Genomic DNA, 27411 nt, shown 5'->3' with positions numbered 1-27411 from the left:
GTTTACTCCCTCCACCCTGCTGTCCTACCCCCACTGTGAGGCCATGCTCGTGGCCATAGAACCCTTCAAAAGGCCAAAATCTCAGACCCAGAGCATGCTGAGCAACAAAGCATCTGTGCTGTACTCAGGAGACGGGAAGAGTCAAAGGCACCATGGCTTCCCAGAAGCATCAACGAAATGCTTTTTATATACAGAATTCGTTTTAAAAATTACTATTGCAAAAGAGTGAAAGATGTGACTTGTCTAACATTATACACGATGAATTAGTAGCACAGCCAGGCTTTCTACACCAGGCCAATGGATTATCTGCTTCCCAATCCTGCCTGCCAAGGGGCTCGTGAGACAAGGGAGATGAAGGAGGCGGCTGGGAGTGGCAGAGAAAGCTTGCCACCCCAGGACAGCAAAGTCCAGGGAAGGACCAGAAAAAGAAGAGGAGGAGGAAGAGGTCAAAAATAGTGAGCTCAAGATACAGGCTAGGAAAAAAACTAGATTAGGGACTTCCCTGGTGGCACAGTGGTTAAGAATCCACCTGCCAATGCAGGGGATGCGGGTTCGAGCCCTGGTCCAGAAGAACCCACATGCCGCGGAGCAACTAAGCCCGTGAGCCTCAACTACTGAGCCTGCGCTCTAGAGCCCTCGAGCCACAACTACTGAGCCCACATGCCACAACTACTGAAGCCCGCGCTCCTAGAGCCCGTGCTCTACAACAAGAGAAGCCACCGCAATGAGAAACCCACACACTGCAACGAAGAGTAGCCCCCGCTCGCCGCAACTAGAGAAAGCCCGCGCGCAGCAACAAAGACCCAACGCAGCCAAAATATAAATAAATAAATAAGTCTTAAAAAACCCAAAAAACTAGATTAGGCAACTTCTAGAGTCCCTCCAATAGCACCCCAGTTAGTAGCCCTCCAATCAGTATCCTAGCCCCAAAGATTCTCTCGAGACCCCTGGACGATTTCTGCTGCTGACTGCTCTGTCCCTTTGGAGTTAATGGAGCCTGCTCACAGCCATGTGTCCAAAACTGCATTCCAGGCTTTTCCCCCATAAAATATCCTCCCCCAATAGCTTAGAAAATGGCACCACTCCCCACTTAGTTGCCCAAGCTAGAAGCTTCTAAGTCACATACTGACATCTCCTTAACCCAACCTATATGCCACAGCACAACCGTAACCTACACTGAGCGTTTACTACATACTCAGCACTTTGTGAACAGAACAGCAGTCTCGGGTTTGATTACTGTGCGCACTTACTGTGCTAAGCAGCTTATGACTTTCTCTTAACATAGAAAACAACTCTTAATTTCCCCCCCAGAGCTATTCCCCCTTCCTTCTTTGCCACTTTGGTAAATGGCACCACCGCTCACCAGGTGCTCAAACAAAAACCTTAAGAAGTCATCCTCAATTCCTCTCTCTTCCCTTAAGCCACAAGGAACCCACAAAGAACCCAGCTGATTCCAACATATACTCTGAATGTGTCCACTCATCTCCTTCTCTAACAAAGCCACCCTAGTCCAAACTGTCCTCTCTCTAAAAATTGCCCAGAGCCTCCTAAGTGATCTTCCTTTTAGAATTTGCCCCCTACAGTCCACTTTCTACGCAACAACCAGAGTGATCTTCTAAACCAAAAACAGTGCACGTCATTCCCCTGCTTCAAAATCTTCCAAGGGCTTCCCACTAAATTTAGTACACGATCCAAATTCCTTACCTGGCTTACACGGGCCGTGTGGTCTCGGCCCCCTCACTCCTCTGACCTCACCCCCCCACAGGCCTCCTTCTCACTGGCTGTGCTGCAGCCATACTGGCCTGTTTCACAACCTTTCCCATCAAGGTTGCCCAGGCCTCGGGGCCTTTCCCTTTGCTATTCCCACTTTCTGGAATGTGCCCCCGTCAGATCTTTGGATGACCAACTTTCTCCTTACCATTCAGGTCTCCATGTCCCTTCCTCAACCAAACCATCCTAGATCACCCCATGTAAAAAGTAGGCCCCTACCCTGAGGAACTCACTCACATCATTTCTTTAATAGGATGTGCCACTACCTGAAACTGTCTTTTCTGTTTGCTTGTATAGTGTCTAGTTCACCCATTCAGCAAGGAAGTTCCCAAGGGCAGGGACCGCATTTGTCTTGTTCACCGCTGAGTCCCCAGAACCAGGCAGCCAAAGTCACTCAATAATGTGAGTGATTGAAAAAATAAACTAATAAATCCTCATAACAACCCTGTGAGGTGGGTACTGTTATTATCCCCTTTTTATTTATAAGGGAACTGAAGCTCAGAGCAGTTAGGTAGCTAACCCAAGGTCACACCATAATTGGTGAGCCTGGGATTTGAAGTCTGTCTAAATCCAGTCAGTGGTTCTTAAATGCCTACGCAATAATGCCCCAGTAATTAACGGAACCCTCTCTTTTCTACTCAGCACAGCATCTCCTGAATGTGTCTGCCCTTTGGCCTCTGCCATAATCATCTTCATACTGGAGGACTGCACAAGCCTCCCCCCTAGCCTCTCTGACCGTTCATGCTCCAGGGTGTTCCTTTTTCCCCCATGGTCATTAAATTTCTCATTTTATTCTTATTACATTGTTCCAGGAAAGAAACAAATAACACTGCTAGAACTGCTATACTAGGGTCTTGCAGACAGAACTGGAATCCAGGTTCTAATCGTCTTTGCAGCCCACACACTTCAGAGTGATTCCACACTCCTCAGCAAGCCCCCATGGCGATCTTCACAGACAGCTACCAGTCTACCTTTTCAGCCTCATTTGCTGCCAATCACTCATTCGATCAACAAATACTGAGTACCTAATACATGCCAGACACTGTTACAGGCATTTAGGATACATCCATGAACAAACAGAAAGAAAAATCTCTGCTCTTATGGCATTAGCACTTTTTTTTTCTTTTTTTGAGGAAGATGAGGTAAGTGGGAGGAAACAAACAAACAACAGTTAATTAGAGAGACCATTGGAATGTAACAAGTGCTATAAAAAAGAAAATAGAGCAAGATAAGGGAGATCAGAGTTGGGTGCTGGGGTATTAAACAGCATGGTGACAGTAGGCCTCCCTGAGCAGGTGATATCTGAGCAAAAACTTGAACTTTCCCTTTTATAAGACATGCCTCTGCACATACTGTTTCCTTTGTCTGGCACGTTCTTCCACTGCTTCTCCACAAGCCTTGAAACCAGCTCAGATGTCACATCCTCAATAAAATCTTTCCCAGTGTCCCCAGACTATCTCATTCATCTTTTTCATAAGATCTTTTCTGTACCACTTGCCTCCTATTCATTGTAAGTGTGAGTTTATGGGGCTGGATACCCCTTCTAGACAATAAGCCCTTGAAGGCAGGTATCTTGCCTCGTAATGTTTGTGTGGCAAGTGCCCAGCACAGTGCTTTGTACACAGTAGATGATCACTGACCCAGTGGATGAGTGGGATGTTTGGGGCTGGCTCTAGAAACTTTTCTCTGGGACCCTAGAGCAAGGAAAATGATGGAAGTGATCCAACTGAAATGCTGGGCTCTCCCGATTGCTAGTCACTCACCTGTTTGATAATATAAGTTAGCTCCTCAATTTCCACTGCTTTATCATCAAAGAGGGACTTGCGCTTTGCCACTGCAGAGACAAACAAGAAGCCACGAAAGGTGAGGTCGAAGACCAGCCTCAGGGAGTATGGTTCCTCCGCCCTCCCGGGTTCACTGCCCCAGTTCTGAAAGGCCCCGAGAACACTCACAGATTGTCAGCTTCTCCAGCTTGGCAAATGTGTTGCTGAGGTCTTTCCCAATGCGCCTGCAAACGAGCATTAATGGGAACACTGTGGGAAGGGAAGGAGAGGGCCTTTCCCACATTAGCACCAGCACAACCAATCCCAGTCCTCACGGCCAAGGTCCCCACAGGCAAGGCTACCTCTCCTCAGACACTGGTCATCCCATCACATAACTTCTCTCAACTCACTTGGCCATGAGGGTGAATTCACTGCGCTGCCGGACAGCACGCAGAGTTGGCTTGTTTGTCTGGATTCCATTCTGAAAAGCAACGTCAAGAGGTAAAACTTTAGTTTTCCCTCCCCAGTTCCAGCTTTCACTGTTCCTCAGGTGTGTCTACTAAACCCACCTTCTAACACTAGTGGCATCCTCCACCAGACGGTCCATACAGGTAGACCTGGGTTCAAATCTAGGTGCCACCTCTTACTACATGGGGGATTTGGGGCAAGTTGCTTAAACCATTCTGAATCTCTACTTCCTCTTCTGTAAAATGAAGACAATCCACACACCTCTTGTTCTTGCTAAGACTGAAAAACCTAAGGGTTGGGGCTTCCCTGGTGGCGCAGTGGTTGAGAGTCCGCCTGCCGATGCAGGGGACACGGGTTCGTGCTCCGGTCCGGGAAGATCCCACATGCCGCGGAGCGGCTGGGCCCGTGAGCCATGGCCGCTGAGCCTGCGCGTCCGGAGCCTGTGCTCCGCAACGGGAGAGGCCACAACAGTGAGAGGCCCGCGTACCGCAAACAAACAAACAAACAAACAAACAAAACCTAAGGGTTGTAAATTATTTTAGCCAAATACCAGGTCCATTCTAAGCACTAAATAAATGGTAACTAGTATTACCATTCTATTCCTCCAATCCGGGAATCAGAGAGAATAAATGTAAAACTCTTGGAGATTGTACAGAAGAGCAGCTAACAAGAGCTGACCAGTAAAAATATTTTAAATTACATTTATTCAGGTTCTACTTGGATTCAGAAAGTCTGGACCAAAACAAATCTAATTTTTAAAAAAGCACTCCAAAGTGCTTTTGATTAAAACTACTTATTTAGAAACCTTCCTTCATTTTACAGATACAAAACCTGAGATCCAACTAGATTAACTTCTGTGTTGTCACAGAGCAAACTTGGTAAAATTATACTGGAACTAGAATTCAAAGTGCTTGTCTCTGAGCTAAAAGCTCTTTCGAGAACCTGTTCCTTGTCCAAACCAAATATACTTGCAGTCACCTCTTGCCCTGAGATATTCCTTCCAGAATAGCAACGCTACACTCAGGGAACTCCTGGTTTAAAAAAAAAAAAAAAAAGCCTAGATCCTTGCCTCTACATTAGCTAGTCCACCTCTTCTCTGTTGCTTGGTAGATCCTACCACCCTCCCCAAGCTGGACCGGTTCTCCATCGGGCTCCCCCCAAGAATTACTTCAGCCAACGGTGCTGGAGCATCGACTCTCCCAGGTCTGAGTATGAGTCACTCTTGCCTTTCCCACTCCAGGTCCTTACCTGACGGCTCTGCAGGGACTTGCAGGCAGACAGGAACTCCTGGGTCCGATCCCGGCAGGACATGGTGTCGGGATGGGGAGGGACCAGGGTCACTGGGGGGGGCAGAGGGGCGATGTCGCTGCTGCTACTGCCAGCAGTTGCAGGGGACAGGACCTGTGTCTTTGAGAGACCCAGGTAGACACCCTGATCCGTGTTCTTAGACCCGTAGCGTTTCCGCGGGATCATTGAGACGCATAACCTTGGACTGTGGTGGAGGGGAGAGTGTCATTCCCCAGGCAGCCTCCTTCCCCACAAATCCCCCCCAACCAGCAGATCCTCGGGGTCCCTTTGCACTTGGCACGGACTTCCGCGCCCGAAGCCACACGCAGATCCTGGGGCCGACCCGCAGCGGGTAGGACCCCGCTTCTTCTCTGTCCCAAGCCGTCCCGTTCCTCAGACTCCTCTTCCAACTTGGTTCTGGCGGCCAGAGCGCGGGCCGGGGCCCTGAAGTAGAGGCAGGGCCAGAGCCAGGTCCTGTGGCTCCGAAGCTCCAGCCCGGCCTGTGCAACTGCCCTAGGCCTAACTAGGCCCTCTCGTATCCACGGGTTCCTCCGACTCGTCAGGGAGAAACGGTGACGGACCTCCAGAGAGGGACACACTTCGGTGGGCGGAGGGGGGAAATCTCTAGGTGTTTATTTGAAGCAGGAAGTACCACCCTCGCCTCACCTAAGTCCCACCGTCTGGAGGACTGCAACCACTGATTAGCTAAGGCCGACGTCTTTCTCAACAGGGGCTTTCCTGATTGGACGGCGACGTATTCGCTCACTTCGAGCCGGGCCGGCAGGACTTGCCCGCTTGCCCCTGGCTCCCTTCCCCCCAGCCCGCGCCGTCCCCGGAAAGAGCTGCCCAGAGAGGACACTGCGGTCAGACCCCTCTTAGAGCGTGTCCTACCTCCTCTTTGCCGCCTGGCGCCGCCGCCGCTACCGCCACTGCCACAATCTCCCGGGTCGTCACCGCCTTCTCCCCGAGAACCGAAGCCGCCGAAACCCGACCAAAGACTAGAAGCCGCCACGTCACCCACACATAACCCCACCCCCGGCGACGAGCGGGCGGTGCCACGCCTTTTCAAGCCCGGCGACCCGGGAGCCACGCCCCTCCACCTAAACGCTAATGCAACTCCGCTCTCCCATTGGCTAGGCCGCAACCGTGGCCCCGCCCCCAAGGGACGAGAGCCTGGGGCCCAAGGGGCTGGGCCAGCCTCGGGGGAGGAGCCTTAAAGAGCCCGCAGCCCTGGTGGTGCACGCGCCCTGTGCGCGCAAAGCGAGCCTTGGAGGCACAAGCTCTCAGGCAGCTACAAGTTAGAAACTTTATTCTCTGGAGGGAGGCTGGGGCGGACTGAGAACAGGGCTAGGGTCACCCCTTCTCGGGCTCCTCCTGGATCCCCTCCCGGTTGCACTCCTGGAACGTACACGCCTGCTTTGGATTCTGGACTGATTGCCTCGTTTGACCGCGAGGAGCCCCGACGGTTGAACAGGGAGAGCCGCCGCCACAGCACAGTGATCAGAAGGCTTTCGTGCGTCCTGAGAATCCGGTTTTTCGCCGAGTCTGCATCGACCCCTTCTTTGCCTGCGAGGATGCGAGGCCGCTGAGCTCTACCCTCCCCAGTCCAACCTCCAGGTGGTCCATCCTGCACTCCCGGCTCCCTGAGCACCCTTGTGTGTCTCCGGTCCCACCTTCCTGAACTTCCTCTGACCCGGCCTCCTTGGCCTGCTCATCCGAAGTCTTTAAGTCCTTGCCTTGGCAGCAGCCCATGGCCCCACGCGCGGCCCCCGCACTCGGTTCCACCCACGCCAGGCCGCCGACTCCCGGCCCTGCTTTTGTGACGTCAGACACCCCCCATCACCCCAGCTCAGGGAGCAGCCATCACTCTTTCCTTTCTGCCAACACAAAAGGATCAGGGTCGTGGTACGTATTAAGCTGTTTATTTACAACGTGAGCACAAGCTCTTCAGGATCTGGTGGACCCAGGCCTCTTCTTCTTTCTCTGTCTGGTTTGGAGGGCGCCTTGGGACTGCTCCAAATCGGGGAGTTTCCGCTTGGCAGCTGCCTCCAAGGAAGCCCAGAGTTCATCTGTCTCCGTGTCTTCTGAGGGCACCTTGTTGGGCTCTTGAGGCTCTTGGGGTTCATCCTGGTGAGTGGGAGAAGAGCTTAGGAGTCAGACCCACAGGGAAGGGGAATAATTCCTCCAGGCACCACTCCTTTTATTTCCTGCTCCTGGAAACCATGTCCATCCATGCGCCTATTTCACCCTTGGCAGTAACTCTTTTAGGACTACACTTGGCAGATGGATGGACAGTCCCAGGTCTGAGTTCCAGCTGTTTCCCTTTCCTCTTCACAGGGAAGTCCTCACACCTGTGCCCTTAGCTCCCACATTCCCAGACCCAACTGCTTACCTCCCAGTTATCCCTGCCTGACAGCAGGAGGCAGTTCAGTTGAGATTTAAGATAAACCTGCAAAAGATGAGGGACCTTAACGGGCCAAGCCTGCAAAAATAGAAACATGAATCCAGGGCACAGGAGGCAGCAGGCTCTCACCTTATGGTCCAGGCCCCGTGAATTCCGGATCCTGTGTACCCTCAAGACTCTGTCCAAGCCACAGGAGGCTAGAAGGGGCTTTGAAGGGTGGCACTGCAACCCTCGGACGCTGCCCGCCAGCCCCTTCAGACAGACCAGTAGGCGCCCTAGAGAAGGCGGTAGGAATCAGTGCTAGCTGGCCAGCCAACAACCATTTACTGAGTGTTTACTGTTCATATTCACTTTATGTTTCAACATTTAATCCTCGTTTAACATAACGCTGAGATGGCAATTACCATTAATATCTCCATTTTTCAGGTGAAGGAACTAAGGCACAGGGAATTCACAAAGTAATCTGTCTAAGGTCACACAGCTTTTGGCAGAACCAGGATTTGACCCCGGGCAATCTGGCACCTGAAAGAGGGCTCAGCAGCTCCACTGCACCTTGTCAGAGGGAATCCTGCCCTTCCTCCCCACCCCTTCCCCTCCCGCAAGGCTCCCTAGTCCACTCACCCTGCCGAAGGTCAATTTCTGCCAGCTGCCCATGAGTGTTCCCCACAATCACCGAACTGAGGAGATCAGACGCACATGGGGTGAGCAGGGGCCCCCTGGAGTCCTTCCCAAGCCCCACTTTGCCCTCTAAACACTCACTTGCCCCCAGGAGTGAGGGTCATGGCTGTCAGTGGGTACTCTCCGTAGGTGGCCTCGAGGACCGGCCTGCGCTGGGGGGAGGCTGGATCATAGACACGGACCTGGAGGAAGACTGAGGCATCACCAACAGTACCCGCACTCCACATACCCCCTCTGGCTCCTCCACATCTTCATCCCCTCCTCATACACTGCTTTGTTTATAACCCACTCTTTCAGAGAAACTCTCATTTGAAATGCACCCCTCTTCTCTGTGTGTTGGGGGGTAGAGGAGAGACAGCTGCTAAGGAGCATGAACATACAGGGCTGAGGAGAGAGGCCCCCCAGCCTGGAGGCGGCAGCATTCCCATGGTCTGCATGAATGAGCATTCCATCCCCCCGTACTCCCCTCTTGGGATGGAAAAGCAAGTCAGTCCAACTGTCAGAGTTGCTGAATTTCAAGCAGAGGAAGACGTTAAGTCTCAACAGGGAGGAGAAAGGAAGCCCTCATATGTGTTCTGAGCAGAGGCGTATCACCAATAGCAGACTTCAATATGCAGGAGCAAAGGAAACAGGGCAAATACAGCCACCCAGGCCTGCCTGGGTCTTAGAACTTCACATAAGACCAGCTGGGAATTCCCTGGCAGTCAGTGGTTAGGACTCCGTGCTTCCACTGTAGGGGGCACGGGTTTGATCCCTTGTCGGGGAATTAAGATCCCGCATGCAGTGCAGGGCAGTCAAAAAAAGAGAGAGAGAGAGACCCACTGAAAAGATCCCCACATGGACCTTTCCCGTAAAGCTGAGGAGCTGAGGCCAGTTAGTAGAGGGTCAGGCTTGGGTCCGAAAGCAAATCAGAGGCTGCATCAGGACCAGAACTCAGTTCTCTTGATACCCAGCCCACGTCTTCTCATGACACCTGAACCATGTGATTCTACTATGAAGGGGACACTCCCTTCTTTTCTCTTCCAGGTGGGAAGAAAAGGAAGAATCACAGTTCAGGGAACTCCTTCCTAGAATGTAGTATGAGAAGGTCACCGGCTCAGCCATTGGGCTGGAACAGACGGGGGAAGTCGTCCCTCTTCTGGGAGCTCAGGGATGGAAGAAGGATGGCTAGCAGGGCGGCTGTGCCGAATGGTGGGGACCGAGCCTGCACAGCAAGGCTGTTTCTCCAGGAGGCTGCTTAAGCCCAGAAAGAGACAGGGATGGGGTGGTGCCTCACCTGGTGGTACCCTGTACAGGTGACGAGCTTCTGTGACTCAGGGAGGAACTGTATGTCCTGGTCCCAGATGGGAACCCGCAGGTCGAGCCAATCATTCCGTACCTGGTAGGGTGGGTAGATGGGGGACAGGGTTGTGGAGGGCTCAGTGTGCCCCTTCCTCCTGCCTTCTACCATTATCCCCTAAAGCCCAGCTGGTCTCTAACACAGTCAGCGGCCTCAGACTCCCTGGACCTCGGAACCAGCCCCTCCCCGCCCCCCATCACCTCCCCACCCCCCATCACCTCCCCACCCCCCATCACTCACGTTCTTGGCCCTGAACACAGGCTCCTCAGAGCCCTGCAGGTCCCACACCTTCAGAGCATTCTCCTTCCCACCTGTGGCAACCAAGTGGGGGCGTGCTGGGTCTTGGCGCATCCTACACACCCCAGGGCCCACCCTCAGTTCCAAGAGCTGAAAAGAATGGAAGATGAGAGGGGAGATGAGAGTCGGTTCCAGATCCTTACTCCTCCTCCCACAAAGCCTTCATCTGGCTCCTACCCTGGGCCCCACCTCCCCCAACCATCAGGATCTGGACAGGGGAGCCTCACAGGGTCAGAGGATGCCTCCTTGTCATTGTCATGCCACACTCGAAGAATCCCAGAATCCACACATGTGATGAGGGTGCTGCCGGCAAAGGGAGGATAGAGTTAGGGTTAAAAAAAGGAGCGGGGTTGTTCTCTGGCCCCAGTCGACCCACCCCCAAATTCATGTGAACTAGACTCCCTCCTACCAGCCCTGTTCCTTTTTTAAAAAAATATTTATTTATTTGGTTGCCCCGGGTCTTAGTTGCAGCAGGCGGGCTCCTTAGTTGCGGCATGTGAACTCCCAGTTGAGGCATGCACGTGGGATCTAGCTCCCCGACCAGGGATTGAACCCTGGCCTCCTGCACACAGGCCTGAACGTCCTGTGAGCGTCAAGTCCTATCCACTGTGCCACCAGGGAGGTCCCATACCAGTCCTGTTCCTAAGGAAGCCTCTAGGTTACTCGGGTCTGGGCGGGGCTTAATGGCTGTTATTTAATTTCCTCAACAAGGTAAGGGTTTACCAGTCTCGTAAGTGAGGAAACTGAAGCTCTGAGAAATTAAAAGATTTGCCACTCAGCTATAAATGTCAGAACCAGAGCTGGAAATCAAGTCTGATACTCCAAAACAGAGAGCCTTTGCTATTCCACAGCTACGTCTGGGGCACCTGGCCCTGCTAGTCTTTCTGAACCTTGAGTTAGTCACCAGAGGTCAGGATCAGTAGCTCTGAAAGGATTGAAATGGGACTGTTCTGGATTTAGTGTTCGGCCAAAATCAAACACCAGCTGCTTCTCTCAAGTTCCCTGTTCTGGGTTCCAATCTCTTCCTCAAAGTATGCGTCCCATGAAGCCCAAGCAAGTCTCTCCCCAGTATCTGTACGGTTCAAGCCTATACTCTTCCTCATATCTGCCCACCCTTCTCAACTCGGTTCAGGCTCTAGGCTTGCCTGGGCTGTGACAACAGTCTCCCAACTGCCCTCTCTCCAATCCATCCTCCACATTCCTGCAGGCTCATAGCTCTGACCACAGCATTTCCTGCTCAAAAACCAGTAACTCCCCACCACCTACAGAAGTGCAGATCTCTCGGCCTGGCACTTAAAGCCCTTTACCTTTAGTCCCAACCTACCCTGCCTATCTCATATTAAAATGCTTCCTCACAAATAATAGGAAAAAAAAAAAAGGAAAAACATTGCCTCAGCTTCAACCCTCAAATGCTATTTATCTTCCTTGTGATGTACCCTGTAGCCTAACACCAATCCTTGGCTCTGCTCAGCAGGAGCTTCTTTCTAGAATGCCCTTATTCCTTTCTCCACATTTCAAAATTTTACCCATGCTTCAAGGGCCAGTTCCAACTTCTCACCCCCACAAAGCCTTCTACACCTCACCTGTCAGAATTAACATCACCAAACCTACACAGTCTGCTCACAGCCTCTCCATTCATCTTCGGAAGGAAGCTAGGCCTGCAACCTAGCACTTTCCTATCTTTTACTTTGGGAGCTTCACGACCTTGTTGGTGGTTGTTAGCCCCCACTGAAAAACATACTCGAAACTATTAAATGACGGGCTCAGGGTCATCCAAAAGGTTATGGAGCCTAAAGAAACCCCCTGGAGGATGCAAACTCTATGAAGGCAGGTACTGTGTCTAGTTGACCTGAAGCCCTTGCATTTCGCCCAATGCCTATATACAACCCAGTAGATGTTCAGTTAATGTTTGTTATAGGAATGAATAAATTTCGGCAGGACAAAGGCTCCTGTCACGCAGACCTGGCCCGTGTCACCTCAAGATTGATCGCCATTATTCGGCCGTCCTACGGGAACCTCAAAGCTCTCCCTACGACCTGAGCGTTTCAGCAAGGGACTCGGTCTTACCCGTCGACTTGGGCGAGGCCTCGGAATATGCCCTCCCCTCCGGGGCAGTGCCTCTGACCCTGGAACCTGCCCTCCTCGGTGCTGAAGTGCTTCACTGTCCCATCCGCACAGCCCACCAGGATCTGCGGGCAGAGGAGGGCAGGATGGCGAGAAGAGGGAGGCGGCCGTGCCCCAGGGCCCCCCTCTCCGGCTGCCAGCGGCCGCTCACCTGAGTCTCGCCGCCCGCGCCCCAACACAGGGCGCTCACCGCCTCCTCGCGCCGCTGCTGTCCCGACGGCGTGAAGTTGGCCGCTTGTTTGCGCTGAAGGTTCACACCTGTGGAACACGGACGTTAGTCGCGCCCGTGTCCCCAAACGGCGACCCCCCCACCCGGTTCCCGAAGCTCGGCCCGCCACCCACCTTTCAGGATGCCGGTGTCGGTGCCGACCCACACATGATTCCAGCGTGCTGCCGCAGCAGCCATAGCTGAGTCCCGGAGCCTACGGCTCGCACTTCCGGCGCAGCAGCTGCGTCACCAGCGCGCGCGGAATCCGATCCAGTGGAATGCGGTTTCTGGGAGTTAAACCGGAAGAGTTAAAGAAACAAAAGATCCCCTTTCCGCGCCAGTTGGTTTCGCTTTTACGAAAATGAAACCTGGAGATGGTTAGTTGTGGAGGTCTGAACAGTAACTATGACCATTTCACACTTCGAGTGAAACATATCCTAACTGAACCGCGATGCCGGGTCTAGGTAGTCCGTTTCCCTACCCCAAAGCATCATGTAATATTTCCTGCACCAGACACCATTTCAGAAATGATTGAAACGCTAGTGAAGCGGAGGGCTTCAACTTCGAGTATGAAAAGACAAAAAGGGGACTTCTGTGGTGGCGCAGTAATCAAACAACCGCCTGGCAATGCAGGGACACAGGTTTGAACCTACTCCGGGAAAATTCCCACCGGCTATGGATCAACTAAGCCCGTGTGCCCCAACTAATGAGCCTGCGCTCTAGAGCCCGCGTGCCACCACTACTGAAGTCCGCCGCCTAAAGCCCATGCTCAGCAGAAGAAACCTGCGCAATGCGAAGGCCGCGCACCACAACGAAGAGTAGTTGCCGCTCACAGCAACGGGTGAAAGCCGGCGTGCAGCAATGAAGACCCAAAGCAGCGTAAAAGAAAAATAATTAAAGAAGGAAAACACAATACAAGTTTGGGAAAACGAAAGAGACAATCTTACGTATATCCTTTTGGAAAAGTAAGGGGGGGGGCATTACTCTTTCTCATGTTGAGGTTTGGTGATCTTTAAAATCAACTCAGTGAAAATGCTGCAGAATTAACAGTTCTCCTCCGAATAAAGTGCAATTTTAAAAATATCCTAACGACCCCCTTTCTAGAGTGACGTACGGAGAACGGCTGTTTCCTGAAATCAAAGTCTTTCAGAAATTTTGCTGTTATAAACTACGGTATGAATAAAGCACCCCACTCTCGCCCGGTAAGTTTGACTCCTTAAGAGATAAGCAAGCTTTATTTTCGACTCCGGTGCAGAACTGGTGTGGAGTTCGGAGAGTAACACTCCACCATTCCTCCACCATTTCTCTTGGCGTTGCATTACCGAGAGAACAACACTCTCACTCTAGCTCAGTCCAGACCAAAAGTTGGTGCTCTAGTTCCTCCACTTCGTACGGAACTTGCAAGAGTACTTCCTATTCTTTCTGATTTTCTAAAAAGTACCTTAATTTTTTATTGCATTGCATCTCCACTCCTGCACGCGGACAGCGAACGAGAATTACTCCTTGTGGTGATGGTGGTGCGCGGCCTTCTCATTGCTAGTTTCTCTTGCTATTGAGCACGAACTACAGGCGACGGAATTCAACAGTTGCGACGTTGAAACAAAGTCTCTGTGGGCAGATCTGCGCGGATTAAGATTCAAACTCGCGTCAGCTCCGGTACCACGTGGATTTGTATTACGCGAATGACAGAAACGCTAAAAACACAGTTTAAAGAAGAACCGCAGTTCTCGTGATTTAGGGGGGATCTACACGGGTTTCTTGCGATTCACTTCATGGCATGGAAAACAGAATTTTTACTGAAGTTTTCAGAGTCCTCAAAAAACAGACAAAAAAAGTAAAACGCGGGCTTCCCTGGTGGCGCAGTGGTTGGGAGTCCGCCTGCCGATGCGGGGGACACGGGTTCGTGCCCCGGTCTGGGAGGATCCCACATGCCGCGGAGCGGCTGGGCCCGTGAGCCATGGCCACTGAGCCTGTGCTCCGGAGCCTGTGCTCCGCAACGGGAGAGGCCACAACAGTGAGAGGCCCGCCTACCGCAAAAAAAAAAAAAAAAAGTAAAACGCAAGCACCCCAGAACTATCAGAACTCTTCTCGATGTTCTCGTATTTCTTGGGAGAGCTGAGCGCTTCCGCCAGAGAAACTTCACACAGTATTACTAAGTTTCTGTTTCCCCCATTAGCTAATAAACATACGGAAAGAATCACATAACCCCAGTATAAAAACAGAGTGGGAGTAGCTAGTACACAGAGCTACTAAACACACACGGTAGTGAAAAAATCTTGCTGTAGGAGTAATTACCGTTTCGTGAACAGCGAGGTACTTAAATTACTGTACTCTTCTTTTTGACGACCAAAATGTTCCCCCGAAGGGGGGTGCACCGTTCCTGGAAGTACTGCAATACCAGGTCGATGCGTGGAGTGGACGGAGCAAGCTCCTATTCCATCTCCTAATTCCAAAAATCCATTTAATATATTGTCCTCGGATAGAGGACGTATCAGATATTAAACTGATAAGAACAGATACTACACTTGATCTTAGCCAAAAGGCCGAGAAGCGATACTGGTAAATTTCACGGCCGGCCAGCCTTAGTCTTGCTATAGCTTTAACGGTTGTGGTGACTTTTATGGCGTAACCATTAGACTTTTCTTAATGTGTAGTCTTGCTTAAAACCAATTCTTCATTACTTTTGCTTCATAATAATAACTAAAATTTTAGAAATAGACCTTAAATAAGGTTTTTACTGCTTCGCCTTCCTGCTCAAGCTCTGTGTGTTTTGCATAAACCCGCCCCTCTGCTCTTTCACTTTCTGGGGATTGGTCAACATAACTAGACGCGATATCAATGGCCGCGTCGTCCCTTTGCTCAGAGACTGTGGCGTCCGTCTCCAGCCTTAAGGCTTTTAGGCGCTCCCTGGGGGCGGCAGGGCGGTGGTGTTCGTTAGTCTGTGGAAGAAGATGCAGGGCGGAGCCCTTCTCCCGGACATTTACTTGGAAAGGCCGCGGTTCCCGAGCACAGACTTCGGAGTTCAAAGAACCGAGTTGGAATCCATGCTTGCCAGTTCCTGATTTGATGACTCGAGGCATGTTGCTTAGGCTCCCGTCTTCTCCTCTTTTAAATGGAGGAATTAATAACCCGCACTTAAGCGGTGGTTGTGAGAACTGAGGACACGCTGCTCTCGGCCCAGAGGGGACAGTGGAAGTTGGCTTATAGCCTGTGTTCCCCTCTCATCCTGGGGCTCCCAGCTCCCTTCTGCCCCTCCCGCCTCCTCGGCTTGTAACATCCACCCCCACCCCACTTACATCTTGCCCTTTGTACCATCCATCACCCACGGTCGGCCCCACAGCAGAGAAAAGATGGCCTGAGAAAGACGTTTCGGAGCCGCCTGATTCATAAACCCAGGAACCTGCGGTGGGAGTAGGGGTGAGGCAACGTAGGTCAAATTTAAAAGAAGCGATACTTTAGAGGCTCACAGCAAAGCCCAGCTGTATGAAAGGGATTAATGTCAGACTATGGCTGAGAACGGGACTTGAAGTCCTGTTTTCTTGGAAACTGTGTTAATCTGAACGTGGAACGTTCTGTTCGAAACCTCCTTAACTGAGCTCTACAGCTGTTTCTGTGTCAAAGTGACCGGCCTGGCTGAGATCCTTCAGGCAAGAGTGGGATGTTCTATTCTCACTGATATGATTTCAACTAGCAAAGTCTGATAATCTATGATTTTAGAGAATATGGTTCCTTACAATGTGTCCCTGTGAATAAACAGAAGCAGTTTCTACAAGCTCCCAAAATAAATCCAGGATCTCCAGGGAGGGGCCAAATTAAGGGGAAGTGGTAGGCAGAATAATGCCCCTACATGTCCATGTCCTAATTTGTAGACCTCTCATTATGTTACCTTACATGGCAGGCAAAGTGTACTTTGCAGGTATGATTAAGAGTTTTGAGAAGGAGAGATCATTCTGGATTATCTGGTGGGCTCCATGTATGTAATCACAAAGATCACAGAGGGAGACAGGAGACTCAGTGTCAGAGTGATGATTTGATGAGCCATCACTGGCTTTGAAGATGGAAGGGAGTCATCAGTCAAGGAATGGGGGTGGCCTCTAGAAGCTAGAAAAGGCAGGAAAACATTCTCCCTTGGAGCCTCCAGAAAGAAATGCAACCCTGTTAACACACCTTGATTTTAGCCCATTGAGACCCATTTAGGACTTCTGACCTCCAAAACTGTAAGATAATATATTTTTTTTGTTTTAAGCCACCAAGTTTGTGGTAACTTGTTACAGCAGCAATAAAAACAAAACAAAACAAACAAACAAAAAACTAATACAGAAGCAAATGCAGAATTCAGTTTCTTTCAATCCCAACCTTCTCTAAATTCTGTAAGACCCAGCCTGGGGCAGGCCACAGCCCCCTGATGGAGCAGGCTTCAGTCTGTCCAGGCAGGCTGCAGCCAAGCATCCTGAGCGCACAGATCTCTTGGCGGGCTTTTCCGTGTCGGGTCTCAGCTGTCAGGTCCTCCTCTGAAGCAAAGGAAAGTGGGGAGAGCTCTGTCACTCTCATCTACTGTGACCCCCGCCTCTTGCTGCGTGGGTACAGGAGGCTGATAGTGAGGAATCCACAGGAACTTGGAGATCTATTTATTCACTGGGAGGCCATTTGTCCATTTGTTTATACTCTTTGAGCAGATACCCTACAATGATGAGCAAAATCAGACATGGACCTTGCCTTCATGATGTTTAAGGTTTACTGGGGAAAAGTGAGAGAAGGCTCCTGTGATCCTCCAGGCAAGAGATGAAAGTGGCTTAGGGGGTGGGGATGGGGTGGCTGTGGTGGCAGAGATGGAGAGAAGTGGAAGAAGTCACAAAGAGTCACTGGCTTTGATAACAAGCAAAGCAAGGCCAAGGGAATATTCTTTCCATGTGGGTACATTTAAATTTTGTAAGTTAATGTTTTATTTTCATGAAAATGGTATAAATTGTCAAGTGGTGTTAAAAGTTTTATAACAACAACTCTCCCCAATTTACAACCCCCTTTTAACTCTTTTTTTTTTGGCTGCACCTACAGTGGAAGCTCGGAGTCTTAACCACTGGACCGCCAGGGAAGTCCCCCATATTTATAAATTAATTGAACAATTTTATACTTTTTTTTGGTGTTCTTGAGAGGAAGATGTCATAAACTTAAAAAACAACATAATATGAAGCAGGTTGAAGAAATGCTTAGTCAGTCTGAAGAGGTGTTTAATTTTTATTACATCACCCAACCCTTCTGAGAACCTGTTGAAGCTTTTCCCAAATAAATGCATAGTTGCCTTATACAATTTTGCATACAATTTCCGAGGAGATTCTTAGAGCCCCCTAAAGCCTGTTCACTAATCTACAAGTTAACAACCACAGCCCAAAAAAGATAGGAGGACCTGTCGGAAGGCATCCAAACACCTAAAAAGAGGCCACATCAAATGGAAGAACAGGATCTGGAGGTCCTGGAAGGCCCTGTGGGCAGGCCCGTCCAAGGGCTGTCAGAGAGATAGCCTCAGCTCCAGGACTTAAGACTGGCTCCTCTGGGCCTACACCCCCTTGTGGCAACTCTGGGTTGGAGTCGGGCCAGAAAAGAGGGACCAGCTGTCCTCTTGACCACCAACCCTTTCCTCTTTGCTGATTTGTATTAGCTCCCTGGCTCCTAGGAATTCAAAATTTCTACTCCTATTTACACTCTCTGCTGAAATGATCTTACCCAGTGCCCTGGCTTTCCCTCCCATCCGTCACCTGGTGATGGCTGATTCCCAGCCTGACTAGTCTATGGTTTCATGCACAATTCCAGGTGCTTTATATGTATTAACAACATTAATAGAATAAGTAGTACCATCATCTTCCCTCTTTTACAGATGGGGGAACTGAGGCACAGCAGGTTAGGTGATGTAATTTTTTTTTTTAAGATTTTTTTGACGTGGACTTCCGTGGTGGCGCAGTGGTTAAGAGTCCGCCTGCCAATGCAGGGCACACAGGTTCGAGCCCTGGTCCGGGAAGATCCCACGTCGCGGAGCAACTAAGCCCATGAGCCACAACTACTGAGCCTGAGCTCTAGAGTCCGAAACACAACTACGGAGCCCGCATGCCACAACTACTGAAGCCCGCGCACCACAACTAAGAGTAGACCCCGCTCGCCGCAACTAGAGAAGGCCCATGCGCAGCAATTAAGACCCAACGCAGCCAAAGATAAATAAATAATTTTAAAAAGGAAAGATTTTTTTGATGTGGACCATTTTTTAAAGTCTTTTTTTTTTTTTTTTTTTTTTTGCTGTACGCGGGCCTCCCACTGCTGTGGCCTCTCCCGTTGCGGAGCACAGGCTCCAGACGCGCAGGCTCAGCGGCCATGGCTCACAGGCCCAGCCGCTCCGCGGCATGTGGGATCTTCCCGGATCGGGGCACGAACCCGTGTCCCCTGCAGCGGCAGGCGGACTCTCAACCACTGCGCCACCCGGGAAGCCCTAAAGTCTTTATTGAATTTGTTACAATATTGCTTGTTTTATGTTTTGGTTTTTTGGCCGCGAGGCATGTGAGATTATAGCTCCCCAACCAGGGATCAAGTTTTTTTTTTTTTTTGGCTGCGTTGGGTTTTCATTTCTGCACACTGGCTTTCTCTAGTTGCGGCGAGCAGGGGCTACTCTTCGTTGCCGTGCGTGAGCTTCTCATCGTGGTGGCTTCTCTTGTTGCAGAGCACGGGCTCTAGGCTCACGGGCTTAGTTGCTCCGCGGCATGTGGGATCTTCCCAGGCCAGGTCTCGAACCCATGTCCCCTGCATTGGCAGGATTCTTAAACCACTGTGCCACCAGGGAAGCCCGACTCCTATTCTTTGTCGGCATTTATTATCTCAGGGTGCCTGAAAACTCGGCACTACTGACATTTTGTTTGGGGAGTTGGGGTGCTGTCCTATGCATTGTAGGGTGTTTAGCAGCATCCTTGGCCTCTACCCACTAGATAGCAGTAGTATAGCCTACCCACCACCCCCCACAAAAAATTGTGACAACCAGAAGTGTCTCCAGACATTTTTTAATGTTCCCCAGGGGACAAAATCACCCCTGGTTGAGAACCACTCTGCTATTTCAAATAATCTTGTTTGTTGGCTCTCATTCTGCCTTCTCCTCTTCCTCTAGAATGTAACCAAACATGAGTCAGCAAAGGCAAGAGCAGGGCCTTGGCTCTCCCAGTAAGTACACTGCTAGGTTTGGGATGGAGCACGTTGGCACTGTTGACACTGAGGTGGGGAGACTGGAGAGGAACAGACATGGAATCAAGGTCTGAATGTCTGACTGGGTATCAGGTGAGGGGCAGGTTGGCAAAGTCCAGGCTAGAAATATCATAGACTGGAAGGACTATGAGAGATCCCCTCATTTTGGAGCTCTCCCCCATTTCTCCAGATTGTCCTAGTCTCATTTCTTTCATCTCTTAGCTTAAGTAACTGGGCCTTAATTTGAATTCCTTATTTGCCACATGGTGAAAATATTGCTTGAGGAAGGCTTCATTATCCAGCAAACACCTCTCATGGTGCTCTCTTCCCTCGGGTTTACAGGTCAGCACTGCAGGCTCTCTTACTGCTTGCAGTGCCTCATTCTGGGTTTGTCCTCTGCTGTTCCTCCCACCTTTAAATACAGGTGCTTCCCCAGGCTTCCTGGGTGTGCCTTCTCTTACTTGGACCAACCCTTTCATTCTTGTGGCTATAATTACTGTGTTGACCATTTTTATTACTGTATGGCTACCATTTAATTAGCAAAAACGCATTTTCTTTCAGTTAAATTGCCTTTCACCCAAACCCAGCAAACTTTCATACAGAACTCCTCAGCTAAGTACAGAGAGAAGGGAAAACTCCTTAAAGGTGTAAGGAGGCTCCCTGAATGGTTCCCTGGGTTAGACAATTCAGCATTAGGCAAACTGCCAAGCTTAAACAGGGTAAAGCCAGGAACAGTCTTTCTGGGATTATCTCCTTCTGTCCAGCTAGACCCACTCAAACACAAGAATCAGTGAAGGTTTAAAAAACAAAGTTTTATTTAGAAAGGCTAAAATGATTGTATGCTAATTTGAACAGGTAGGTTGTATAAGAAAATTCCATTTTTGATATCCTTCGAGAGTTGGACTCCTGTAGAGAAAAAACAAAAGTTGAGTTTTCTTACCATATGGAAAAGTATATATCATATGGGTTTAGAAGGGCTATCCTTTAAACCAGCTAACATTAAAAGGACTGCTTCCAGATACTTTTCTATTTATCATGGTTAGTCTATTAAATATGTAACATAAGTACGTGAATAGATACTTACCATTATGTGTGCTTTGTTCTTTCTTCAGACCTGAAGAAAAAAAAAACCACAACCCATTTTCAACCAGTAATTTATTCCCTCCTTTGCCTTGTTTAGAAATTCTTATGATCCCTCAGACAGTTCTTTCTGGAACAAGCTTTCCTCTTCTCCCCCAGCCAGCCCCAGTGGGTTCACCTTTACAGGCTCTGGGTCTAGGACAGGAGGTAAGACACGTGAATATTTCTTCACTGGGAAATTTTAACTTGACCCACTTTGTGTTTACATTTACTCACCTCTTAACTTCAGACTGGAGTTGAACAGAAATATGGCTCACTCCTTTCCCCTGCGAAAGAATGATTGGGAACTAAGTCTCTGAACCACCCCAGACAAAAGGCACATCTATGTAGGTCTCAACAGACATTTTTATAGAAACCACCACCTAGTCCACAAAGCTTCCTATTGGCTATAAAGCCCACCCAACTTCCCACTATTGTCACCTTTCACTCCAAGGCAAACTCACAGCTCAGAAAATACCTTTCAGTCATAGTGATCAGACTGGGGCGGTACTGAACTCATCACTGGTGAGTGGAAATCTGTCACATGTGGTTCACAAATGGCCAAAGACAAACTTTGGATTAAACAAGTTAATGTCTGCACAGCTATCCAAAGTGCCACAAAAAACCCTGGCAAATTCTATATAGCAGCCACAGATGACAGATTTACCTCAATTCATTCTCAGGCTCCAGACAAGGAGTTGGACCTAAAACAAAAACAAGACTGAATCAGTAAGCTTACTTCCTGCATTAAAAGTTGTTCCCACCTAAGCTATGGTTCCTAGAAAATCAGATTTCCGAGTCTCAACAGCAAATCGTCAGCCGAACGAGATTCCATGTAAGTCATCATACAGACATGCCGAAAAAGGCATTTTTTCCTACTCAATATACTGTATGCACCAACACATATGAAAAACACTCACCTTTGAGCAAACAAGCAGGTAACTGGCAATGGTACCTAGGGAAGGACAAAGCTGTGAGTGATACAAGTTCCTTACAGAGTATCCCACTGCTGTCTTCTCCAGTTTCTCAGGTGTTCAGATCTTTTCATTGTTTAAGTCATAGTGAGCTAGTTTGATTCATCACAGAAACTGCTTACTTGGTGATATATGCCATACGGACATTAATCAACTAACCTTTCAACTCGGGAGGCTTTCCAGGAGTATACAGGAACAAGGAACAAGCTGCTCCTGAGTGAGAAGATCATGTAATTAGCAAAATAGCCAGAATTATTCTAGCTAGGGTTAATGGATAAACCAAGAAAAGCTAAGCAAATGATATCCGCAGGCATTTGCTGCACCTCAGACACTTCCTTATGGAACAAGCTTTCATCCCCTCTCCCTGTTAGCCCCAGTGGGGTCACCATTACTGGCTCTGGGGCTAGAACAGGGGTAAGACAGAATGCTTGCCCTCCTCACTGGCACTGCAAACAAGCTACAACCAGAAAGGTTACAAGTACTCACCATTCTCAACTCTTTCCAGGAGTTTGACCCTGAGCAGATCAAGAGGCATCTAGGAAATCAAGAAAGATAAAATAAGGGACTTCCCTGGTGGTCCAGTGTTGAGTATCCGCCTTCCAATGCAGGGGAAAACGGTTTGATCCCTGGTAGGGGAACTGAGATCCCACATGCCGTGGGGCAACTAAGCCCAGTGCTCTAGAGCCTGTGTGCCACAACTAAGACCCGACACAGCCAAATAAAGGAGTAAATATTTTTAAAAAAGAAAAATAAAAGATCAAGAAGCATCACTATAAGGAGCAAAAGAAACCAAAAAGTTACATGGATCAATCAGGGCTTTGACAACAACCCCTACGCAGAGAGTTATCAAGGCTCACATATAACCTAATTTACAACATTGGGAAAAGTAACTTACTGTAAGACAGATGCATACATCACCATGAGGACAACCTGCAAAAGGGGAGCAAATGGTTATTTCAAAATACTAGGGTGAAATAAAATTTCTTCATTAACAGAAACTGCCATCAGAACTCTAACATGCTATTAAATGTCGTACCTCACAAAGAATCAGCATTATCATTCAAATCATCTGACAGTGACATGTGGGTGAGGGAAGAGCACACCATCACAAGAACCAACTGTGCCGCTTGCTGGGCTGCCATCTCCCTCCCCAGGAAAATCATTCCAAGAGGAACAAGCTGGAAGGAGCAAAAAGGCAACACTGCTCCACTGACCATTTGCTCCCCTGGTTGTGGGGAACACCAGACAGACTACACCCTAACCCCCCATTTGCAAAATTACCTGCATTCACCCTGGGAGGCAGCTGAATTTCTTAGGATTGGTGATGAGATGCTGGAGACAGAAAAGGGAGGCATCATATGTACCTAAGAATAGCCATTCAAGACCCTTGAGTATTTGGGGCCCACTTCTCAGTAGTAAGATGACATCACTTTTGAGTTCAGGCATATGCTTGTCATTTTACGTTCATCATGGAGTGGCCAGCACAATCTGAAGCAGCGATTCCCATCCAGATTCTGTGCCCTTACCCATAATTGCATAAAGCATCATATACCCACCTGGAGCATCGCCATAATGCTTGATCCACACAGGGGCAGGTCTTGTCCCATCCTCCCACCCGTAAGGTCTTTTGATTTAAACCACATCTGGAAAAAACAAAACAAAACAAAGAACACCCTTCACTTTTATGTCTCGTAGCCTAACTGTCCCACATCAGTCCCTTAACACCTCAGGGCTAAAGAGCCCAAAAACTGGCCACAAACAGTGCTACTCAGAATTGTTGTTTTCTCCACTAATTCATCAGAAAGAGAGAGTTCAACTTTTGAGATCATCCCCGTAGCACATCCCGGTGGACTTCCGTATATCCAACAATGAAACCAAAAAAATAAAGGTGGTAAAGGCACGCCACGAGCACTTACTGTAACGAGAACTCTTCGCGATCCTTTAGTGTTCGACGCGCGCCCGAACCCTGAAGACAAGAGAACATCAGGTCAGCACTAGGCTACCTCGTAAACGCTTTGTCTTCCGGAGCTAAGACTGCGTCGGCCGTGCAAGGCCTGTCTCCTCAGAGTTTCTTATCCTCACGGAGCTCAGTACAGGTCTGTGAAAAGACTCTCATCACAGAGAGGCCCGTCGGCACCGCCCCCTATCGCCATGTTGTCCTTCACAAAGCCCCTGTCGCTTCAAGGCCTCAATGCCATGGCCATGTTTTTCTCTCCCCTGCCCCACGAACCCAAAACATGCAACTGAGAGAGGCCAAGGCGCGGGCACGTTCTCGTGGTCATTTTTTTTTTTTTTAACTGCAACCAAAGACACACACTTACCAAAATCTGTGGAAAAATGAGATCGAAAGCCTACCGCGAGACACTTAAATAGCATCTCGCAGAGGTCCACGGGATTTGGGGGCAGGACTATGACAGGCGCAAGCGCAGAAAGAGAGGGCGTGCGAGCCTGGTGGCTCGTGGGTAAAGATTTCCAGAGGAAGCCCGGGTCGGGTGGGAGGGGGAGGCTGTGCGTTCCCTGAAGCGGCGGCGCGAAAACGGTGCGCATGCGCCTTAGGGAGTGTGCAGGCGCGTCTAACGTGCCGCGGCGGGGACTCTACTGCGGCAACCTGTGGGACTGAGGCGACGAGTTCCCGGTTTCCCCCGGATCCTGGACTGACGCCCTGTCTCGGTCACAGCTGCCTGCCCCCTCTCCCTTCCCTGAGACCCCCCCTCTTGCGCACACACACCCTAAACCCGCGTGCAGGGTCTGACACGATGGGCCGCGAACCTTATGAACCCTCGGCCGGCGTCGTCTCGGTTCCACGCCAGCCGCCCAGCGAGCATTCTGGGTCTGGTCCTCAGGGTCCCAGCATGCCAGCATGGGGGGCGATTCAGGTACTACTGGGCCCCGGGCCGAGCTCGAGTGGAGGCCCCTTGCATGGAGCCGTTTCGGGAAAGTGAATCAGGCCGTAGGTGCTTTTGAAATTTTATAACAGTCTTAGGATGTTTCCTCTAACTGGCCACCTCTGTCCTGCTGTCCAGTCCGATTTTACTAGGAGCTTGGCTTGCAGTAGGGCTAATATTAGCTGACATTTGAAGTGCCGTTTTAAGCACATTACGTGAATTGATTATATTTCAGTTCTCCAGATCCCCAAAGAGAGGTTGGTACAGTACGTGCATTTTATAGATGAGGGAATCTAGGTGTAAAGACCTCTTGCAGAGCAGCCTACAACTCCCGCCTGATTGGCAAGGCAGTTCCAGTCACCTGTATACACTTGTTATTGAGGCCAACCAGCATCAATTTATTAATCGTTTGTGGTGAACACCTAGGGCACATGTGCGTTTAAAAAAAATTTTATACATGTACATTTTTTAGTCATTTATTAAGCTCTTAACTGTGTGCTCTCCTGTATGACCTCACCTAATACTACAACCCTAGGAGGAGATACTAGGTAATGTATGAGGAGGTCCAGAGAGGTTAATTAACTTGCTCGGTGTTATCCAGCTAAGAAATATCAGAGCCCACGTTCAAATCCAGACAGTCTGATTCCAGAGCCTGCACTTTTTATTTTTTATTTTTGGCTGCGTGGGTCTTTGTTGCTGTGCGTGGGCTTTCCTGTGATTGCGGCAAGCGGGCTTCTCATTGCGGTGGCTTCCCTTGTTGAGGAGCACAGGCTCTAGGCACATGGGCTCAGTTAGTTGTGGCTCGCAGGCTCTGGAGCGCAGGCTCAGTAGTTGTAGCGCACAGGCTTAGTTGTTCCGTGGCATGTGGGATCTTCCCGGGCCAGGGCTCGAACCCATGTTCCTTGGGTTGGCAGGCAGATTCTTAACCACTGCGCCACCAGGGAAGCCCGAGAGCCTGCACTTTTGATCACTCTGCTTTACTGCTGTCCTCACGCTCTACTGTGGGAATTTGGGGGGCAAACAAACACATGGCATGATCCCTGGATACTGTTGCTCAATTTTTTTCATTGTTGTCTTCCCCTCTCCAGGAGTCTTAAAAAGACATTTTCCCCTCTAATCCCAACCATGAAGTTGTAATAACACTGATATACTGTATGTCTGTTTATGTTCCACGGACCTTTGGAGGACCAGAAACCGTTTTTTAATCTTTTTTTTAATATCTAGGGTTTTTTGCCCTCTCCCTGTTCTGCAGGAATCCATTTTCACTCCTTTGGGGGCAGTGTTGTCCTCATGCATGTCCCAGCATAACACAAGTGACAAAACAAGTACTGAAAGAATTCCAGTATGAACAAAGTTATTATAGATGGAATAAATTCATTTATTCAATAACTATTAAGTGCTTGTGCAAGTACATGATTGGAAAGTTGTAACAAAATGTATAGAAAATGGAACAGATAAGTTATGGAAAATTCAGAAGGTCCAGAGTAGGCAGATAGGTCTAGGGAGGTCTGTGGGCATGGGAACTGGGGAATGCTTTATGGAGTGCCTGGGCCTTGAAGGTTAGATAAACAGAACCAGGGAGGGAATTCAAGTTAAAGAAACAATTTGAGCAACAGGATTGGAGCTGGAAAAGGATGTGTATGAATATAGTTCATGAAAGATGGGCTGAAGGGGAGTCAATATAAAATTGGAAAAGATTTCCTGGGGAAGACCGGATGAGGAGGGCCTGGAATGCAAAGCTAAATAATTTGAACTATAGATAGAAATAAACAGTGAAAGTTTTGAGTAGGGAGGTGATTAGAAATTGAGGGATAAGATGAGACAAGGACATTAATTAGATTGTCACAGTAGTTTAAGCAGCAGGTAAGTGGATTCTGTACTAACAAGTGTAATGAAAGGGAAATAGGAGAGGATTTACGTCAGAAGTCTTCAACTCATACCTACAGGAATACAGGTAATGCAGCCAGCTGTAGGAACCGGGTGGGGACTCTGGCGATCTAGATAGCTCTGTCTTAGCTCCAGCAGATTGTTGCCTTCCTAGAATATTGTTCTCTGAAAAATCTGATCAAGAGAATCCAGAAATCCAGAATTGTTTATTAATTTGCCCGTTGAAAAACTTGGCATCGGGACTTCCCTGGCGGTCCAGTGGTTAAGACTCTGCACTTCCAGTGCAGGGGGCGTGGGTTCAGTCCCTAGTTGGGGAACTAAGATGCCACATGCCGTGTGGTGCGGCCAAAAAACCCCCAAAAAACAAAAAAAGATAATAAAATGTTGGCATCTAACTTAAAAATTTTAAGCATTTTCTATGAGCCAATCAAAATATGCCTGTGCACCAAGAGTGTGAATTGTCAGCATCTTTTGTAGTGGTATAGAATCCACTAGAAAGGGGGGAATGTCAAAAACTGGATATTCTTTTTGGAAGCTGTAAGTGGGTTGAGAAGCTTAAGCACCAAAAAAAAAAAAAAAAAAAAAACAATGTTCTTGGCAGTTGGAGATCACGGGCACGACTTTCGCTTAACGTTTAGTCTACCAATATTATTTATCTGTTGAGCATCTACGAGGCACAGGAGATACAACAGGGAACAAAGCAGACAGTCCCCTTATGCTCCCTTGGAGCTTATATTCTGGTGGAAAACACAGAAAAATAATATGTCAAGTGCAGTTAAATGCTGTGGTGAAAATTGGACTTCCCTGGTGGTCCAGTGGTTAAAACTCAGCACTTCCACTGCACGGGGCACAGGTTCGATCCCTGGTTGGGGAAATAAGATCCTGCGTGCCGTGAGGTGCGGCCAAAAACAAAAAAAAAAACAAAACAAACAAAGCTATGGTGAAAATTAAGTAGGGAAGGAGAGAGGGAGTGCTGGGGCAGAGGGGGAGGAA

General features: G+C 49.2%; 3 protein-coding genes across 4 annotated transcripts in view; all 3 read right to left on the bottom strand.

Annotated features, from left to right (window-relative positions):
* STX5 (syntaxin 5) overlaps nucleotides 1–5474 on the bottom strand; it is a gene marked incomplete at its 5' end in the record, with an annotated part of 28383 nt that extends 22909 nt beyond the window's left edge. Inside the window, 4 exons of the mRNA XM_079707638.1 lie at nucleotides 3534–3604; nucleotides 3723–3778; nucleotides 3944–4014; nucleotides 5250–5474. Coding sequence (XP_079563764.1) covers nucleotides 3534–3604; nucleotides 3723–3778; nucleotides 3944–4014; nucleotides 5250–5474 — 423 coding nt within the window. The remainder of the gene's footprint in view (nucleotides 1–3533; nucleotides 3605–3722; nucleotides 3779–3943; nucleotides 4015–5249) is intronic.
* Nucleotides 5475–6641: 1167 nt separating this feature from the next.
* On the bottom strand, nucleotides 6642–7040 carry TEX54 (testis expressed 54; the record flags this gene model as incomplete). The annotated part of the gene is given in 3 exon segments (XM_079708406.1): nucleotides 6642–6740; nucleotides 6742–6866; nucleotides 6869–7040. Coding segments are annotated over 3 exon segments (396 nt in total).
* A 154-nt stretch (nucleotides 7041–7194) lies between these two features.
* On the bottom strand, nucleotides 7195–12545 carry WDR74 (WD repeat domain 74). Of its 2 annotated transcripts, XM_079708023.1 has the most exons (11): nucleotides 12473–12545; nucleotides 12282–12388; nucleotides 12074–12195; nucleotides 10234–10309; nucleotides 9950–10096; nucleotides 9647–9748; nucleotides 8452–8552; nucleotides 8314–8369; nucleotides 7822–7967; nucleotides 7681–7737; nucleotides 7195–7415 (listed from the first exon to the last, which is right to left on the bottom strand). In XM_079708023.1, the coding sequence occupies exons 1-11, from the start codon at nucleotides 12534–12536 to the stop codon at nucleotides 7236–7238; spliced, it is 1158 nt and encodes a 385-aa protein (XP_079564149.1). In that variant the 5' UTR covers nucleotides 12537–12545; the 3' UTR covers nucleotides 7195–7235. The 2 variants fall into 2 exon arrangements, with proteins under 2 accessions (XP_079564149.1, XP_079564150.1); XM_079708024.1 differs by lacking the exon at nucleotides 7681–7737.
* Nucleotides 12546–27411: the final 14866 nt, after the last annotated feature.

This window comes from Hyperoodon ampullatus (assembly GCF_949752795.1).
Source record: "Hyperoodon ampullatus genome assembly, chromosome: 7".
NCBI lineage: Eukaryota > Metazoa > Chordata > Mammalia > Artiodactyla > Ziphiidae > Hyperoodon > Hyperoodon ampullatus.
The sequence above is the reverse complement of the archived record's forward strand: the minus strand, read 5'-3'. Positions and strand labels throughout refer to the sequence as shown.